This window comes from Staurois parvus, unplaced genomic scaffold (genome assembly GCF_062004578.1).
Source record: "Staurois parvus isolate SC_StPar_1 unplaced genomic scaffold, SC_StPar_1.0 ptg000682l, whole genome shotgun sequence".
NCBI lineage: Eukaryota > Metazoa > Chordata > Amphibia > Anura > Ranidae > Staurois > Staurois parvus.
In genome coordinates this window covers 9,996,656-10,017,128 of record NW_028318478.1, presented here as the reverse complement: position 1 = coordinate 10,017,128, position 20,473 = coordinate 9,996,656, and the positions used below count along the sequence as shown (strand labels likewise).

At 47.5% G+C, this 20,473-nt stretch overlaps 1 protein-coding gene and 1 long non-coding RNA gene across 2 annotated transcripts in view; one reads left to right on the top strand and one right to left on the bottom strand.

Moving 5' to 3' along the window:
• Positions 1 to 1,902: 1,902 nt before the first annotated feature.
• Positions 1,903 to 18,717, bottom strand: LOC149447588 (uncharacterized). The gene is made up of 3 exons (XR_016305861.1): positions 18,290 to 18,717; positions 4,646 to 4,740; positions 1,903 to 2,011 (listed from the first exon to the last, which is right to left on the bottom strand). It is a non-coding gene; the product is annotated as an uncharacterized LOC149447588 (long non-coding RNA).
• The window catches only part of ENTREP2 (endosomal transmembrane epsin interactor 2), a 1,018,721-nt gene continuing 1,016,109 nt past the window's right edge, over positions 17,862 to 20,473 (top strand). The window contains exon 1 of the mRNA XM_089652451.1: positions 17,862 to 19,797. Within this exon, the coding sequence (XP_089508577.1) occupies positions 19,570 to 19,797 (228 nt within the window). The 5' untranslated portion in view covers positions 17,862 to 19,569. The remainder of the gene's footprint in view (positions 19,798 to 20,473) is intronic.

Genomic DNA, 20,473 nt, shown 5'->3' with positions numbered 1-20,473 from the left:
CTCATCAGAGCCCCCTACACTTGTGTCCCCATCAAAGCTCCCCACACACTTATGTCCCCATCAGAGCCCCACATTCACACTTGTGTCTCCGTCAGAGCCCCACATTCACACTTGTGTCTCCGTCAGAGCCCCTCCCCCACACTTGTGTCTCCATCAGAGCCCTTCCCACATATGTGTCTTCATCAGAGCCCTCCCAGTAAATCTTTTCCTCATAAGTCTCCCCGCACCATCTTATTTTTCCCCTGTATATCAGTCCATTACCACTGTAGTGTGCCTCTCAAGGACTGACTTTAGTGCAGACCTACTGTACCTCCCGATTCCTACCCCACTGTTACACAGGCACACTGAATTTAACTGCAAGGCGGGAACTGAGATGTGCAGCAGGTCTGCACTAAAATAATTTGGGCATTGTCGGGTTGGGGGACTTGTGCAGCATACTCACCCCCCTCAAGTGCTGCAACCCAGACAAGGACCACCCCTGCAGCGAGCCTGAGGACTAGCTGTGGGCCGGAATAAACATACTGACTGGCTGGATGTGGCCCACGGGCCGAACTTTGGAGACCCCTGAAATAGATCATTGAGCCAGGTGAACTCAGGTTGGAGCATTGGCACCTTGTGATAGCTTTGGAGTCACCAGATGGTGTGCACATAGTGGCTTGGAACTGTCCTTTTTATTAGGATCACATAGAGCTGTGAAGCTGAAGTGAGTAACACTACGTCAAAATAATGGCAGAAATATGGGAAACACAGGACTGACTTTACAGAATTCTTTGGCAGGTAAAACATGTAGGTAGGTTGAAAAATGTTCTAGTTAGATGCTTCCATGAATGGGAGAGTAAAGGTTAATGCCTTTCTTGGTTCTTTATGTTTGGCAGGTTATCAGTCTGACCAACTGATCCTGTGCTATTAAAAGAGGAACAGTGGTCCAGAGGGAAGGGGAGAAAGAGAGTGAGAGCCCAAGCCTGGGGGCCCATGACAAAGAAACAAGACTGGGAATCTGCACTTGGGAGTAGTGCAAGAATGTCACCTGTTGCTGCCCTAATGTAGAAGGTCCTCTGTACCTGGGGTTCACCCCCAAAGACACCGGCTCCTGGGAAATGCCACTAATGGACCTTTTAACACATGGACTCTACTTTTTGCAGGTATGCTGGGGCAGCCTGGATTAGGTGTAGGGACATAGGAATAATCATGTTTTTCTTTGGACTTTGAGATGTTAATTTTGCAATTTTCAAAGTAAAGCTTTGAAACTTTGTTCCCGGCCGATCTGAAATTACCCAAAGAGGTGTAATGCAAGTAACCAGCACCTATAGTCTAAGGTTTGGGTCATTTAACACATTGGGGTATGAAGACAGCTTTGCAAGAGTTAACACAATGTGAAACGCAAGTCAGTGGTTACTTAAAGCGGAGTTCCAGTCAACCTATCGAAAAATAAGAGTCAGCAGTTACAAAAACTGCAGACTTTTAAAAAACAGCCACTTACCTGTCCCTCGGTCCCATGGTGTGTCACCCGCAGCTCGTTTCACCGGCCAGCCTGTATTCCAGGAGGCTGACATCTTCACTGTGGGCACCCGGCTGTGATAGCTTGCGGCTTCACAGCCGGGTACCCACTGCGCATGCGCGAGTATAGCTTCTCTTCATGAATGGTCCTGTTGTCTTCTGGGACCTGTCACGTGTCCCAAAAGACTACAGGGAGGGAGGGAGGACATCTTCCATTTCCGAGCGCCTAAGCGATCAGACCGGAAGTGGGAGTGGGTACCTGTCAGGTTAGGGTACCCTCTCCCCCAAGGTGCCAATCCTTAATGGGGAGTGGGGGAGCAGTCCTTAAAGCGGAACTTCCCCTTTTGGGTGGAGCTCTGCTTTAAGATAACAGAAGTTTAACAATCAGCCTGCCGTTAGTGTGTACCTGTTATGGGTGGGTTGGCCTCTAGCAGTGAGGGAGATGTTGTCAACACTCCTTTCAGTCTGTCTCCCATAGCAATGGGTGTGGACCTTCACAGCAGAGGTCTCCATCCTGTAAAGAGTAACAGAACATCAAGAGAAAAGTTAAGCGTTCGTGTGGAGCCCACACAAGGTACATGGGGGGGCCCACTCCGCTACTGGGGAACAGTAGTGGAAAACACTGGACAGGTGGTTGTGGATAAGGCTCATCATGTCCCTCCTAATTGCAAGTCTACAGTGGGAAGGTGTAAATGTACATGGGGAGCTCAGAGTTAACTGGAGAAGAGCTATGGTGCAAGTGTACATGGTGCATATTCATCTCTAAGACTCCCTTCACACTAGGGCATTTAAAAGAGCAGGGTGGAATCGGCGAGATTCTGCCCGCGATTTGAAAACCTGTTGTGAAAATGTGAAAAAGCACATTCGCGTGTTCAGATACCATTCATTTCAATGACACCTGAAAACGTGGTGCATTTTTGCCGCGATTGCGGTGCTTTTTTCCACGCGACACACAGTGATCAGGCAAACAAAATTGCAGGATGTGCAAAGCCCAGAAAAAAGGTTCTGGAACCTTTAATTGGCATCACACACCCTGCGGTTTGTTTGAGCGATCGCATCGCATTTGTCGCGTGGAAAAACACACTGCGATCAGCAGCAAAAACACCCCCCGTATTCAGGTGCCATTGAAATGAATGGCACCTGAACACATGAATGCATGTTTTTACATTTTCACAGCGTGTTTTCAAATTGTGGGAAGAATCACGGCGATTCTGCCCTTGATTTGAAATGCCCTAGTGTGAATGGAGCCTAATAGTCAAGCATTTCCCGATGGCAGCCTTTGCCGTTTTCATCAATGCCTTGGGACAAGTCTCAGAGTAACGGTACCCTATGTGTATTGGAAGTGGTCCTGTTACAGGTGCTTAGTATAGCCCAGAAGAACCCACCCCGGGGGGGTAGTCCTCTTATGTGACCCAGCAACAAGCTAATGGAAAACATGGAGGAACATCAACCGGATGGTGATCCAGCCTAACCCCGTGCCAACAAACAGTTTATAGAAATGTATTTCAAATGTGTCTTTATATGTCTGCCAGGAATTCTCCATTTAGGACTCATTTACACAGTCGGTAAAAATAGGCAGTTACACCCCCCCAACCTCTACACTTAAACCAACTAATGTCCAGAGGGGGTTGTACACATGCTGCAGCTGCAATGTTTTGTTTAAAGTATTAGTTTTAGGTAGAAAGAAACTTTAAAAGTTTCATGTTCAGTATATTTATAAAGTAAAAGTCTCACAGCCTTTATATAAATCAACAGCTCTGGAGGCACAGCTGGCCCTGTGATATGAAGGTATGATTTTCTGGACCTCACAAACCATTGTCTTTTGGATTTTTAATAGAAGTGGTAATGTATAAGTACTGTCATTTATAGCGAGGCTGAACAGTACATTTAACTATCTTGATTTGTACGCTGCAAATTGAAACACTAACCAAAAAAACGAGTGGGGTTTTAAAGGTACCATACCATACAAATGAAAAAACATAAATAAAATTAAATAACAATTACCACTTTATTGATAAAACTGAACCACCATAAAAGTAGTGGAACATAACATATGAACATGTTCCTCTTAAAAGGCACAACAAGCTTATAGCAAAAAATTGGACAAACAATATGGCAACAAATAGCCTAGTGGCACATTACATTGGCATAGCCATTTCCAAACTTTGTTGATTGCTCCGACACGTTTCACGGGACGTAGCCCGCTTCTTCAGGGTGACAAAGTATACATTTCTGAAATCATACAAAAATATGCCAAAAGCACAAAACAGAAATATGACATTTAACAATCATATTATATTAAAAAAAATGACATAAGCTCTGTTAACATTTACCGATTGGTGATATCAGTGACTCTCCATGAGGCCAATGAAAAGACACAAGCATCTGAACCAGACATAGATAAAGGAAATCCCTCAACCAAAAATGTCAATGTCCACCAGCTGAATGAGGTCATCGATCCATAACAGGAAGCTGAAAGATCATCAAAAAATCACAGTGTTTAATATGTCCCAGGGCATTCCAAACTACACCTCTACTCCCCAAAATTTTGGAATGCCCTGGGACATTGTTATGCCTTTTAAGAGGAACATGTTCATATGTTATGTTTCACCACTTTTATGATGGTTCAGTTTTATCAATAAAGTGGTAATTGTTTTTCCAATTGATTTTTGTTTTTTTTTTCATTTGTATGGTATGGTACCTTTAAAACCCCACTAGTTTTTTTGGTTAGGGTTTCAATTTACAGCGCACTATTAAGGGGTGTGGTACCAGTAAATCCTTTTAGCAAGGATTCAAAGATTGTTTTCTGGGGCTCCATCTCCCATTTCATGTCTTTCATTAATTCTATCTTGATTTGTAACTGGACATATCTGTGAAACTTACCCTGATCATTATTATTTTTGTATTTGTTGGTCTCTGATTGATGGTTTTCTGTGAATAAAGACTAAAGGTGAAGTATAAAGTCAGTGCATAAAGCCATGACTGCTTTGCTAATATCACAGAAACAAGACCACAACACAAAAGTCATCAAATACAGGAAAAGCAATGCTAACACATTTGTGCTTGCAGCTATATTAGAGAAAAGGCAGAGAACTGGTAATAAAAATAAAGCATGGTGTACCTAAGGAATAAGAGGTATGATAATTACCAATGATCCCAACAAGATCTCCATGGTTTCCAAAATAGTTGGTTTAATCTTGTACATTGGTGTATATCTTCTCCACACAGTGGGCATATTCCAGTCTAGAAAATGAAAGGGCCAATAGTGGTATTAACCACAAAACCAAAAATGTAATATATTACAACTTACCAGTCATTAGATGTGGTGGCAGCATTAGTTTTATGTTTTAGGCTTTTTCCCTCTGATTTCAACTGGTGATCTGGCCAGTAACACATCTCCTGTATTACTCCTCCTTACTTTGGAGCACAGGGGGCACCACTGGACAGCAGCATTGTCAACCAGGGGGGAGGGGAGTGTTAGATGTACTGGCAGATTTAAATACACTAACAAGCTGAAGCCAAACTCCAACTCACACTACAGTTACACAAGCAGTTACAAAAACATTTTTTTTTATTTTGGATAAAAGTTCTTCGTGAATAAATAAAAGCTATAATTGTAAGCACCTCTGTTGGTGGTAAATGGTTTGTCTCAACATTCTAACTGCTACATCTGCAGGATAGCATGTTCTGCAATATAATTTTTTTTTGGGTTTATTATTATTATTATTATTATACAGTATTTATAAAGCGCCAATAGTTTGCTCAGCGCTGTACAAAGGGGGACAGAACATGTGACAGAACAATAACAATACAATGCAAAACATGAGGGGATTGAGGGCCCTGCTCTTTCGAGCTTACAATCTAGGAGGGAGGGGATGGTGGCACAGGAGGAGATAGCTGTGGGGGATGGAGTGGTAGGAAGAGTGGAGGACGTCGGCAAGTTAGCAGGGGGTGGGGTAGGCTTCCCTGAAGAGATGGGTTTTCAGGGTGCGCCTAAAGGAGAGGAGAGTAGGTGATAATCTGATGGGTTGGGGCAGGGAGTTCCAGAGGATGGGTGACACCCTGGAGAAGTCCTGGAGGTGGGCATGGGAGGAAACTAGAGAGAAAGAGGTCTTGTGAGGAGCGGAGTGTGCGTGCTGGGCGGTACTTGGATATTAGGTCAGTGATGTAGTCCGGGCAGTATGGTGGACAGCTTTGTACGTCAGCGTTAGGATTTTGAATTTGATCCGTTGCGCAATCGGAAGCCAGTGGAGGGATTGGCAGAGGGGGGTGGCGGAGATGGAGCGGTTGGTAAGGTGAATGAGTCTGGCAGCCGTATTCAGGATCTACTGAAGCGGGGATAGCCAGCGGCGAGGCAGGCCAGTGAGGAGGGAGTTGAAGTAGTCGAGTCGTGATATGATGAGGGAGTGGATGAGCTGTTTAGTGGTTTCTGGGGTTAGGAACGTGTGAATTTTGGTGATGTTGCGGAGGTGGAGTCTGCACGAGTTTGCTAAAGATTGGACTTGGGGCTGGAAGGATAGGTTGGAGTCCAGAATGACACCAAGTACTCTGGCCTGCGGGGCGGATTTGATGGTAGCGTTGTTCGATGTGATAGAGAAGTCAATGGGGGGTGGTGTCCGGGCTGGGGGGAAGACAAGAAACTCGGTTTTGGAGAGGTTCAGTTTAAGGAAGTGGAGCGATATCCAGTCTGATATGTCGCTCAGCCGGTGTGTGATTCGGGCGGAGACCGAGGGGGTGAGGTGGGGGGTTGAGAGATAGATTTGTGTGTCGTCGGCATAGAGGTGGTAGTTGAAGCCGTGAGAGTGTATGAGTTGGCCAAGGGAGGAGGTGTAGATGGAAAAGAGAAGGGGCCCGAGGACAGAGCCTTGAGGGACCCCAACAGAGAGGGGGAGTGAGAGGGAGGTGGTAGCATTATAGGTAATGCTGAAGGAGCGTTGTGACAGGTAGGATGAGAGCCAGGAGAGAGCAGAATCTCTGAGGCCGAGGGAGTGTAATTTTTTGAGGAAGAGGGGGTGGTCAACTGTGTCGAAGGCCGCAGAGAGGTCAAGGAGTAGGAGCACTAAATGGTGGCCATTAGCTTTGGCGGTTAGCAGGTCGTTGGAGAGTTTGAGTAAGGCAGTTTCAGTGGAGTGTAGGGGACAAAAGCCGGACTGTAGGGGATCGAGGAGGTTGTTGTCGTTGAGGTGAGAGCATAGGCGGGTGTAGACTAGGCGCTCGAGGAGTTTAGATGTAAATGGGAGCAGGGAGATGGGTCTGAGGTTATTCGGGTCATTGGGGTCCAGGGAGGGCTTTTTAAGTATGGGGGTGATGTGTGCATGTTTCAGAGGGGAGGGGAAAGTGCCGGAGGAGAGGGAGAGATTGAAGATGTGGGTGAGGGAGCGTAGGATGGAGGGGGAGGGAGGTCGTAGGAGTTGTGAGGGGATAGGGCCGAGGGGGCAGGTGGTGAGGCGGGCATCAGAGAGGATCTTGGAGACTTCCTCGATGATAGTAAGGTCAAAGGTGCGTAGTGTTGGGGGAGCTTCAGTATGAGGAATGTAGGGTGGGGTGGAAGAGGAGGTCAGAGCAGTGGTGGGGCCGTGGGAGAGGGGTGATGAGGGGGTAGCTGAGTGAGGGGGAAGGGGGTTGGAGGGAGTTTGAGCAGCGACGAAGTCCCTGTGGGTTATGTCGAGGGGGAGGGGGGATGAGGGGGTAGCTGTGTGAGAGGGGACGGGTTGAGAGGGCGTGTGAGTTGCGGCGATGTCCTTGCGAATTGTGTCAGTCTTGTTTTTGAAGTGATTGGCAATCTCAAGGGCGGTGAGTGAGGTGCTGGGTGGAGGTGGGGGTGGCGAGAGTAGAGAGTTGAAGGTGGAGAAGAGTCGGCGAGGATTGGAGGAGAGGGCCTTGATGAGGGTCAAGAAGTAGGCTTGTTTGGCAGCGTGGAGGGAGGAGGTGTAGGTGTGGAAGGCAGATTTGTAGCGGGTGAAGGCTTGTTGGGATTTTGTTTTGCGCCATAGTCGCTCCAGGGTGCGACTGTGTCATTTGAGGGTTTTGGTGTGATCAGTCTGCCAGGGCTGGAGAGGTCGGGGTCTGATGTTGCGTGTGGTTAAAGGCGCTAGTGAGTCAAGGGCTGTTGAGAGGGCGTTGTTGTAGGCGGTCATAGCCAAGTCGGGGCAGGACAGGGGGAGGATGCTGTCGTGGAGTTGATCAGCTGCAGAGTGGAGGGGGGCAGGGTTAAGGTTGCGGAGGTTACAGCTGGTAGTAGTGTGACATTTGGAGGGGTAGGCGTTGGAGGACGAGGAGATAGAGAAGGTAATCAGGTTGTGGTCAGAGAGAGGGAAGGGGGTGTTAGTGAGGTTGTGGGGAGCGCAGCGGTTGGAGAAGACAAGATCAAGGATATTACCGTCAGAGTGGGTGGTGGATTGTATGCACTGTGCAAGTGCAAAGGAGGAGGTTAAATGGAGGAGACGGGCTGTGTCCGGGTTGTCGAGGTTGACAGGGATGTTGAAATCCCCAAGGATGATGGTGGGTAGCTCAGAGGAGAGGAAGAAGGGTAGCCAGGAGGAGAAGTCATCCAGGAAGCGGGGTATGGATCCAGGAGGCCGGTATATCACAGCAATCTTCAGGGGGGTTGGGGAGAATAGTCGGACGCAGTAGGCCTCGAAGGAGGAGAAGGATAGGGAGGGGGGGTTTGGGAGGACTCAGAAGGTGCTCTGCGGTGACAGGAGCAGACCAACCCCACCACCTTTACGACCGTTAGGCCTGGGTGAGTGGGTCCAGGTGAGACCTCCGTAGGAGAGTGCAGCAGGAGAGGTAGAGTCAGTGGGCTGGATCCAGGTTTCTGTGATCGCTAGGAGGTTGAGGGAGTGGGAAACAAAGAGGTCGTGGATGGCGGTAAGCTTGGTGCACACCGATCGGGCATTCAGGAGAGGGGGGGGGATTTTAGGGAGCAGGGGGACAGATACTAAGTTGCGGGGGTTGCGGCGGGACGTGGAGGCGGGAGGGTGTTGTGCGGGTGAGGGAGGTGGTGGAGGGCCAGGATTCGGGGAGATGTCCCCCGCGGTTATGAGGAGGAGAAGGGTGAGAAAGGTGGCATGGGAGTGGGATGTGCAGGAGCGTGAGAAACTACTAGTGGAGGTGTTCGGGTCAGTGGGAGAGTGGAGTAATAGGAGGAGGTGGTGGGTGCCGTAGAGGGGTGAAGGAATACCACTTTAAAGGGCAATATTGGGTGCCAGCCAATGAAAGGTTCTGTAAAAGTGTGCATAATCTGTTGGAAACATGGCTACCTGCGGGGCATGAAAGTAAAGAAAGTCAAATTATAGGTATACCCCACTGTTAGTAATTGAGCTCCTTTGCTGCAACAAGCATGTTAACATTCATATCTGTTGCTAGTGGTGAGTAAACTGACTTTGGGAAACTTTGCCCAGACCAGACTGACATCAAGCATGGGGGTATCCATTAATATTCACACAGACACTCTGTTTTTTAAAATGTGTTTAATAAGGAAAAGTGTGTAAGTTATTACTATCCAAATCAGAAACAGTTCAGCTCTGCAGAATAACAGGCAGTTTATCAGAAAAGTAAACATTCAAGCATGTAAACTGCTCACAACCTAGATGTTCATAGATAATAATCAGTGTAGTTATAAAAAAAATTGCACAGCCAATCATCCTGTGAAACTGCATGGATATTATTCTGTGCAAGACTGAACAAAATTGAATGTTATTAGGACATTTTTTTCTCTTCATAGAGAGAATCAGGAAAATACTGCATGATAGCCACTAGATGGATCTGATCATGATCATAGCACATGCTGTACATTAAAGCAGAGTTCTACCCAAAAGAGGAAGTTCCGCTTTAAATATTGCTCCCCCACTTACCATTAAGGATTGGCACCTTTGGGGAGTGGGGGGGGGGGGGTACCCGAAATTGACAGGTACCCGCTCCCACTTCCGCTGCGATCACCTAGGCGATCGGAGGCAGAATTTGTCCTCCTACACTCCCTCCCCATAGTCTTCTGGGACACGTGACAGGTCCCAGAAGACAATGGGGCCATTCAGGAAGCACAGAGCTTCCTACTCGCGCATGCGCAGTGGGCACCCTGCTGTGAAGCCACAAGCTATCACAGCCAGGTGCCCACAGTGAAGATGCCGGCCTCCTGGAATACAGGACAGCCTGTGAAATGAGCTGCGGGACACACACCATGGGACCGAAGGACAGGTAAGTGGCTGTTTTTTTAAAAGTCAGCAGCTACAGTTATTGTAACTGCTAACTCATATTTTTTTTTACAGAGTGAGTGGAACTCCGCTTTAAGTATTTATTTCTTATGCTCATTGGCTCTATTTGATCATGACCATAATGTGGTATTTTCCAGATTCATGCTATTCTTTTGAATGAAAAATATTTGATCTGGAGAGAAAATAGCCAAATAACATTTGTTTTTGCCCCCATTCACACAAAATGAATGTTCATGCAGTTTCAAGATAAATAGCTTTGCAAATTCTTTATAAATAGACAATTAAGTGAGGGTTGACTATTGTCAACTGTATAATCACATAGCTTATAGATACCTTCACATGTGAACAGGTACCTACATTTAAAAGAGAAGTATGGGAATCTAAAAAAAAAAATCATACTCATCCAGCTGCATCTGTCTCCCACTATAGCCCAAGAACTGAGCAATCACACAACGCTGATCATTCTGTCCTGTCCACCCCCCCCCCCCCACTCTGAACGGAGAGCTGTGGCTGTCGGTCACCCACTCTCTGCTCCTCTTCTGGAGGACATGGAAGGAGCTGGCTTGGACTCTCAGTGGCTGGCTGAGAGACTGATCTACCTGCCGGTCCAGGCTTTAGCCTGCTGTCAGCTGAAAACCGGGTCACAGGAGTGCAGAACAAATAGCATTCCAGTGATTTGTAGGAGAGGTATAGCCGAAATAGCTTTGGCTATACTTCTCCTTTAAAGGATCTCAGTAGGGAGGATGAGGATGGGAAAACCAGTCAGAGAAGTTGATTCTTCTGGTCCAATTGCTATTGTTCTGGTATTAGGTTGCTATTAGGATTCAGATGCTGCCTGCTCAGGGAACACACTTTCTTGCTTGGGGTAATAGTTTTCAAAATAAAAAAGACCACCATCTAATCTCTTTGACCAGCTTCTTAAGGATGCTGTAATGATTCCTTTTTTTTTCTTTTTTACACGGATTAAAAAAAGCAAACAATTCATTCTTTCCTGCATTGCAACCTTTTTCTTCAATTCAGCTAGTAGTGCAGTGGTTCTCAACCTTTCTAATGCCGCGACCCCTTAATACAGTTCCTCATGTTGTGGTGACCCCCAACCATAAAATTATTTTCGTTGCTACTTCATAACTGTAATTTTGCAGTGGGAGGACTAGCGCCCCATCACTGATGTCAGTGGGATGAACAGTGTCCCATCGTTGGTGTCAGTGGGAGGAACAGTGTCCCATCGTTGGTGTCAGTGGGAGGAACAGTGTCCCATCGTTGGTGTCAGTGGGAGGAACAGTGTCCCATCGTTGGTGTCAGTGGGAGGAACAGTGTCCCATCGTTGGTGTCAGTGGGGGGAGGAACAGTGCCCCATCGTTGGTGTCAGTGGGGGGAGGAACAGTGCCCCATCGTTGGTGTCAGTGGGGGGAGGAACAGTGCCCCATCGTTGGTGTCAGTGGGGGGAGGAACAGTGCCCCATCGTGGGTGTCAGTGGGGGGAGGAACAGCGCCCCATCGTGGGTGTCAGTGGGGGGAGGAACAGCGCCCCATCGTGGGTGTCAGTGGGGGGAGGAACAGCGCCCCATCGTGGGTGTCAGTGGGGGGAGGAATAGCGCCCCATCGTGGGTGTCAGTGGGGGGAGGAATAGCGCCCCATCGTGGGTGTCAGTGGGGGGAGGAATAGCGCCCCATCGTGGGTGTCAGTGGGGGGAGGAATAGCGCCCCATCGTGGGTGTCAGTGGGGGGAGGAATAGCGCCCCATCGTGGGTGTCAGTGGGGGGAGGAATAGCGCCCCATCGTGGGTGTCAGTGGGGGGAGGAATAGCGCCCCATCGTGGGTGTCAGTGGGGGGAGGAATAGCGCCCCATCGTGGGTGTCAGTGGGGGGAGGAATAGCGCCCCATCGTGGGTGTCAGTGGGGGGAGGAATAGCGCCCCATCGTGGGTGTCAGTGGGGGGAGGAATAGCGCCCCATCGTGGGTGTCAGTGGGGGGAGGAATAGCGCCCCATCGTGGGTGTCAGTGGGGGGAGGAATAGCGCCCCATCGTGGGTGTCAGTGGGGGGAGGAATAGCGCCCCATCGTGGGTGTCAGTGGGGGGAGGAATAGCGCCCCATCGTGGGTGTCAGTGGGGGGAGGAATAGCGCCCCATCGTGGGTGTCAGTGGGGGGAGGAATAGCGCCCCATCGTGGGTGTCAGTGGGGGGAGGAATAGCGCCCCATCGTGGGTGTCAGTGGGGGGAGGAATAGCGCCCCATCGTGGGTGTCAGTGGGGGGAGGAATAGCGCCCCATCGTGGGTGTCAGTGGGGGGAGGAATAGCGCCCCATCGTGGGTGTCAGTGGGGGGAGGAATAGCGCCCCATCGTGGGTGTCAGTGGGGGGAGGAATAGCGCCCCATCGTGGGTGTCAGTGGGGGGAGGAATAGCGCCCCATCGTGGGTGTCAGTGGGGGGAGGAATAGCGCCCCATCGTTGGTGTCAGTGGGGGGAGGAATAGCGCCCCATCGTTGGTGTCAGTGGGGGGAGGAATAGCGCCCCATCGTTGGTGTCAGTGGGGGGAGGAATAGCGCCCCATCGTTGGTGTCAGTGGGGGGAGGAATAGCGTCCCATCGTTGGTGTCAGTGGGGGGAGGAATAGCGCCCCATCGTTGGTGTCAGTGAGGGGAGGAATAGCGCCCCATCGTTGGTGTCAGTGGGGGGAGGAATAGCGCCCCATCGTTGGTGTCAGTGGGGGGAGGAATAGCGCCCCATCGTTGGTATTAGTGACACAAATGATGGGGCACTATCCCTCCCACTGACACCAATGATACTTACCTTGCTGACTCCTGCTCCAGCCTGGGCTCGCTCTCTCCCTCTCCCATCTACAACCTGCATACCAGGCTGCAGCAGCAAAATTTGCACTTACCTGTCAGCTGTCTTCCTTCTCTGGCCTCTCTCTTCACTCGTTCCTGCAGCTCCCTCGATCTTCTTCGATCTCCGCGCGCTGCCGCTCGGCTCCTCCTCTCCAAGCTCCACCTCCTCGCCGGTGATTGGCCGCCTGTGTGCCTCTCCTGAGCTACAGTTCCGGTGGCCAATCAGCGGCGAGGAGGCGGTGACAGGGGCAGCATATCATCCCGCCCACACATCGCCAGAGACAGGAGCGGTGTCTCGGTTCCTAAGACCATCGGAAATATGTTTTCCGATGGTCTTAGGCGACCCCTGGGAAATGGTCGTTCGACCCCCAAAGGGGTCGCGACCCCCAGGTTGAGAACCGCTGTAGTAGTGGAACAGTTAAGTATTAGAGTGATTGTAAAGGCTGAAGGTTTTTTACCTTCATGCATTCTATATGCTGCTCCCCCAACAGCCCCCCAATACTTATCTGAGCCTCCTCTCCATCCAGTGATATGCAGGGGAGCCTTGGTTGTTCCGGGTCTCTCTCTCCTCATTGGCTGAGACACAACAGCAGGATCCATTGGCTCCAACTGCTGTCAATCACAGCCAGTGAGGAGAGAGTGGGAGGTGGGGCTGAGCTGTGGCTCTCTGTGTCTTATGGAGGCATAGAGCAGGGCTTGGGAGCAAGGACACACCAGTGCCCCTTTAACAAGTGGCTTCCTATTGGGGCACTGATCGAGGGGGAAGAGCCAGGAGCACTGGTGGTGGACATGAAAAGAAGACAATCGGAGCTGCTTTCTGCAAAACCATTGCACAGAGCAGGTGAGTATAACATGCTTGTTATTAATAAAAAAATAAAGAAAATGAAGCTTTAATGTCTCTTTAATTGTTTTCTTTGAATGGTTTGCTTCTTTTAATATTAAAAATAGGGATATAGTTGCTTTAAGAGTGGCAGTCCTACCAACTCTATGTGCCTTTTGGATGCATAGAATGGGGCTCGGGGACAAGCATGCACCAGTGCCCCCATAGCACGTGGCTTGCTATTGGAGGAACTGGTCAAGGAGGAGGAGTCAGGAACACGGGGGGGACCTGAGAAGAAGAGTTTTGGGGCTGCTCTGTGCAAAACCATTGCATAGAGCAGGTGAGTATAACGTGCTTGTTATTTATAAAACATAAAAAAATGAAGCTTTCATTTCTCTTTAATTGTTTTCTTTGAATGGTTTTCTTCTTTTAAGCATAAAAATAGGGACATAGTTTCTTTAAGAGCAGCAGTCCAGTATGGTGTATTCCACAACTTCCTATGATGTGTTATCTGCTAGAGAGAGATCCACAGGGTTGAATAAGAGATACAGCATGGGTGACGGGGAGCGCTGTCCCTACTACTCAGTGTTATAGCCAGACCGACCTATAAGTGCGTGACTTGGGATATAAATGTCTAGCACTGGCAGTACAGGATCCCTTATTCCCAGAACATCACTAGCGGGGACATCAGCTGCTGACTATTGTATTACATCTTATGACAGGACCCTTTTGAACCCTGGAAAAGCATTATCTGCAGTGATAGTTTTGCTCATAGAGTCCTATGGGTTGGATGATCAATGTGCCTTCCATTTAATGCTGGCCCTTTTATTCCTTTCCATAGAAAACAGCATGCCTGCTCCCAGCTCATTCCACTGGTTTGTGGGAAAAATCTTGGAGTATGAACTAAAAGCTGCTTTTCCTCCAGTAGAACAATGTGTTTTCTATGTCAAGTATGTGACGTGCGGTTTATTGCGGTGTACTTTTGAAGATGGCACAGACACCTTTTTTGTGCATTACATATGGCAGCCCATTGAAAATAATGGGTTAAACTAAACATGATGCATGGGAATGCACAAAAAAAAAAAATTTTTCCTTGATCGCACTTCCTTTTTTGTATGTAGTCTAAACTCCTGTTGCAAGGGAACCCCAAAAATTTGGCTTGTGTTTGGCTTGAACCCCAAAAATTTGGCTTGATTACTTGAGAAAAGTAGTAAGACAATCACACAAGCAGGAAAATACAGACTTTGTGACAGTCTATAGAAATTGTTGCAAGTACAGATTGAAAAGGAAATGTAATTTTTTTATATTAAAGACAAAAATAACAACAAGAATACCATGGTTGACCTCCCTTTCTGAAAATGTATTAGATTCATGGCTGTAATTTTAACTACAACATTTTAGGCCACTGATGCAGAATACGTATGCAGATAAGCAGGGCTGTCTGCAGCCATATGCTGGATGTCGCCTGAGGTGGCCAATTTTGACACTCCTCACCCTGTTGGTGCTGGGTGTTGGTGGCCACACACAGGGCCAGTGCTTCCACTAGGCAAACTAAGAAGAAGCCTAGGGCACACTGCCACCTAGGGGCACCTGAGTGCAGCACAGAATGGTACTTTCTCTGTGTGGGACGCTGCCACGTCATGAATGAGCCTTCAGCTGAGGGGAGGGGCAACAGAGGAGATGAAGAAAGGACAGAGGAAGATGCCGGGTGTAGAAGCTGAGCTGCAGCTCCTTCCAGTGTTCCTCTCAGACTCAGTCCCTTACTGCAAGCTGGCTGGTGGCTGCTGATTACTGTGGAAGTCTAGCACCACACAGCTCTTGCAGCCAGGCAGTGCCGCGTCCTTGGATGTTGTGGTGCAGGATTACAACCAATGGTGCTGTGGGTCCCAGTGGCTGAACATACACAGGGCTAAATATGCAGATATATAGACACCCTGGCCTCAGTAAACCTCCCCCCCCCCTTCCCCTTTCCCCACTATGCCTCCATGAATGCCATCTGACACAGCCACGTGAATTGGCTTAATGGACAGCAGTCACAGCAGGGTCCTGCAGATGCTGATAAGGCCTTATGATTTTTCTTTGATTTTCTGTATCTGCATACTTGCTTTAGGTCAAATAAAGTGTTAATGTTAGTGTGCCAGCACAACAGCCAGGCAACCAGCATTATCATAAGTAGGTCAGCAGCCCTATATTTTTTCACACCATGTATGCTTTCAATTGCAATGTGGCTTTTTATTGCTTCAGAATACTAAGCAGCATATTTATTAAGCAGTGAATAAGCCCCTCAATGCCATCAGATTTTCCTCTGTAATTTTAAAACCCATTCACTGCCCACAAACTCATTGGATTGAGCCTTGTTTGCTGCACATCTGGATTCTCTATTCTTCAAAGAGAAATCAAAATTTCAGTAACATTCTCTGTATTTTTTAATATGGTTTACTTAGCAAGCCAAAATTATTTTTGCTTGTTTTTGATAGGATAGTGAAGGGTTAGAACCCCCGTTTAATTATTTATTGCTGTGTCCTTGCACAGGAGATTCACCCTATTAGTCCTGATAGTCATTGTCACCGAGACTGAAAGTAAAGGAAAATCCTTTGAAAAGGAAGGAAGGAACATCCAATACTCTTGCAATCAGTGCCATTTGCCATTTTGTACCAGGCAAAAGCAAAATTCACCTGCTTTATGAAATGCCCCTAAGAATTGCTACCATTACACTCTGCTGTGATAATCTGAGGCCTGTTTGTCAATTTGTAATAAAATGGTATACCCTTTGAAGTATCTTCTAAAGACTGTAGAAGAGGTTTAAAATAACATCTTGCCCAGCCCTTGAAAAGAAGCAGCTTGCTGTGCTGTGCGTGGTGGATTGCACTGACTTGTCAGGAAGGATTAATGAAACACAGAAAGTTGAGGGGTGAAGGAACATGGAGAGCAGAGGGTATTGGAAGACAGAACACAGAGAGTTAATGGAATTCAAAGAGTAGAGGGTTAATGGAGCTCAGAGAGTATAGGGTTAATGGAAGACATAATGTAAAGGGTTAATGGAAAATAGAAAGCAGATATTTAATGGAACACAAACAGTAATTGGTTATTGATAAACATAGAGCTGAGGGTTAAAGGAACTCAGAGAGTAGAGGGTTAATAGAACACGGAGAGCAGAGAGTTAATTGGACACAGAGTATTGGAACAGAGATATTATAGGGTTAATTGAACACAGAGAGTAGAGGGTTTATAAAACTCAGAGAGCTGAGGGTTAATGAAACACAGACAGTAGACGGTTAATGGAACACAGGGAGTAGAGGGTTAAGTTAGATCAGAGGATAGAGATTTAATGGAACACAAACAGTAGAGAGGTCAGTTAACCACAGAGAGCAAGAGGTTTAAGGAAAACAGAGAGTAGAGGGTTAACGGAACTCAGAAAAATTAGAGTTAATGGACCACAGAGAGCAGAGAAAAAATGTGTTGGAGGAAGTACAGTGTTAATGGAACACCGACAATAGAGGGTTAATGGAACCTGGAGAGTAAAGGCTTTATGGAACACAGAGTACAGTGTTCTTGAAACGCAGGGAGTGGAGAATTATTGAAACAGTAGAGACAGTAGAAGGTTAAAAGAACTCAGCTAGGAAGAGTTAATTGGTCACAGAGTAGAAGGTTGATAGAACACAAGGAGCAGATGATTATTGGAACACAAATAGTATTGGATTAATGGAACACAGAGTGGAGTGTTAATAGAACACAGATGGTAGAGGGTTAATGGAACACAGATGGTAGAGGGTTAATGGAACACAGAGAGTAGAGGGTTAATGGAACACAGAGAGTAGAGGGTTAATAGAGCACAGAGGGTTAATAGAACACAGAGTGTAGAGGGTTAATAGAACACAGTAACGGGTTAATAGAACACAGAAAGCAGAGGGTTAATAGAACACAGATGGTAGAGGGTTAATAAAACAGAGAGAGTAGAGGTTAATAGAACACAGATAGTAAAGGGTTAATAGAACACACATGGTAGATGGTTAATAGAACACAGAGAGTAAAAGGGTTAATGGAACACAGAGAGTGGAGGGTTAATGGAACACACATGGTAGATGGTTAATAGAACACAGAGAGTAGAGGGTTAATGGAACACAGAGAATAAAAGGGTTAATAGAACACAGATTGTAAAAGGGTTAATAGAACACAGAGAGTGGAGGGTTAATAGAACACAGATAGTAAAGGGTTAATAGAACACACATGGTAGATGGTTAATGGAACACAGAGAGTAAAAGGGTTAATAGAACACAGACAGTAAAGGGTTAATAGAACACAGACAGTAAAGGGTTAATAGAACACAGACAGTAAAGGGTTAATAGAGCACAGAGTGTAGAGGGTTAATAGAACACAGAGAGTGGAGAGTTAATGGAATACAGAGAGTAAAGGGTTAATGGAAGACAGAGAGGACAGGGTTAACGGAGCACAGAGTGGAGGTGCAGAATGGGAAGGCTACCTGCAAGGGTTAATAGTGAAGGCGGAGTTAGAGGCGATGAGTAGTACATGGTAGTCTATCATTCACGCTGTTTGGAGAGGAATTAGCGGCGAGTGTCTGGTCGGATGTAAGGTGACCGAGGCTGGGGGTAGTGGATGTGGGTGGCACTGTGCGGTGATGGAGTGATCAGGACACGGACGGTGTGGGGACAGACACCAGCAGCGGAGCACAGCTGGGATAGCGCACAGAATGGAAGGTGCTATTATTATCCGGATCCCCCTCCCCTCCTGACAGTACACTGGAGGAGTTGCATTCATTTGCAGAACAAGTCTGGCGTTGGCTATCACCAGGGAAAGGACTGATACAGGAGGACTTCCAGGCATCTCATTCAGCAGCCAGATCAGAGCTGAGAGAGCGCACATCACTGTCCTCCAGCTTCACATCCCAGCTCTCCCCAGTACAAGGCTGAATGTGTACCTGACATCCGGGCAATGATCTTGGGGGGCTCTCAGGATTGCTGAATGTCCAACTTGCCCTTGAGTTGCAGTTCCCTTCATTCTGCCAGAGGTGGACCGGTGTCCAGGAGCCAGAGGAGGATGTACAGGCGATGATCCTGGAGTCAGGACTGTGTATGGAAGGGATCTGACCATGATCAGAAGATCGGATGAGGAGCAGCACATGGAGCTGTCTGTGTTTGGTGACCGGCTGCTGGGTGAATTCTACTCTTGATTGATACACTAGGAAGGCTCTGTTCTATACTCTTGAAAGTGTGTGTAGCTGTCTTCCCTCTAGAGAGTACTGTCCGCTACATCCATCACTTTGGACCCTTCTGTAGATCCTTGACCTCTACAACCCTTACCTTGGATCCTCTGGAGATCATTGACTACTAGGTCTATCCCCTTGGACTTTCAGAAGATCCTTGGCCGCAAGGTACATTACCTTGTACCATCTGGAGATCACTCATTAATAGGTCTACAACCTTGGACCCCTTTGGAGATCACTGACCACTACATCCATCACCTTGGACCCTTCTGCAGCTCCTTTATCTCTGCAACCGTTACATTAGATTCTCTTGAGATCATTGACCACTAGGTCTATCATCTTGGACTTTCTGGAGATCCCTGGCTGCTAGGTACATCACCTTGTACCCTTTGGAGATCACTCTTCGATAGGTCCACAACCTTGGACCCCTTTGGGGATCACTGACCACTACATCAATCACATTGCACCCCTCTGGAGATCAATGACCACTAAAATCTTCACCTTAAACCCTTCTGTAAATCCCTGACCTCTACATCCCTCACCTTGGACCCTCTGAAGATCACTGACTGTTGGATCCATCACCTTGGACACTCTTGAGATCACTGATCCCTAGATCCACTCTATTGGACCCTCTGGAGATTACTGACTGCTAGGTCCATCACCTTTTACCCTTCTGGAGCTCGCTGACTATCAGGTCCATCCTTTGGATACTCTGGAGATCACTGACCTTTACATTCCTCACCTTGGACCCTGGTGCTCCATATGACCAGACACAGCTACCTTTAACTTTTCGAGCAAGAACGCCTTCCTATTACTGATTGCTCACAGGGCATTTATTCAGGAACCGCTCTCCTCTGCCTGAACTTGGAACCTTCACATTAACCTTGATCAGCTTTGCTCTTGATTTATATCACCATTCGAGGATCACTTTCTTTTGTTCATCTTTTCTTGAGGCTCAACAGTTCTAAGAGGACGTTCCTTGGCGTTGATTGTCCATGATGCCCCTAAATGCCCTTCCTGGTAGCCGCTCCTTGAGCCCCGCTGCTCTGTCCAGGAGCCTGTCTCGCCTGCGGGAATATCGCACCCGCTCCCGGATCATGCTTTCTCTGGGGGTGTCACAGATGGTGCTCGGGTGTCTCATCGTGGCTGTCAGCTTCGCAGCTTTGGCTCTTACCACGTCTGCCAGGGTTAGACACTCCTGTCCTTTCTGGGCTGGCTTTTCTGTGAGTAAAGCATGATTTTCTGTCATTAGATGTGTACTAGTTGAATGTCTTGTAACAATGATTGATAATGGGATCTGCTCATCTCTCACATGTCCTGGCATACCTGGTGAATGGTTTGCTTGGTAATGCTAGAGAAGTGATAACAGACTTGGATTGTTATCCCTCAAGTAGGGGCACCTGAACCTGATGACTTTTGGGAAGCTTCTGTTGTATCTGTACCCATGTGCAGTGTGGTAGGAAGAGATACTTATTAACACTGTCAGGCTGCCTCTTAGGATCCCAGTTATCTGATTATATTCAGTGCACAGTACTTGTAGACTAGAACTCTTCCAGTGTTTCATTTATTTTTTCATTCTCACATGGATACAATCATGCTGTTTATTTTCTCTCTAGGGAAGTTGCTGCGAATATTATGTAAACATATCAGGTATCTTTTCTTCGGTTTTAATAAAAGTAGTAAGCAGCAGCTCTTTAGTAGAATGTGTGATCATTCCTTACATTATAGAGCATATTCATAGTTACTGCTGATGGCCATTAATTGCTGGTTGGCCAAGGGTTCTGACCAGAGACTTGTGGCCACTGGTTTGGTTGTACAGACCAAAGGAAACCTTTTCACAGAGGTGCTAGATGATGTGAAAACATTGCCTCCAAGCACAAGAGAAATCCTGCCACAGAA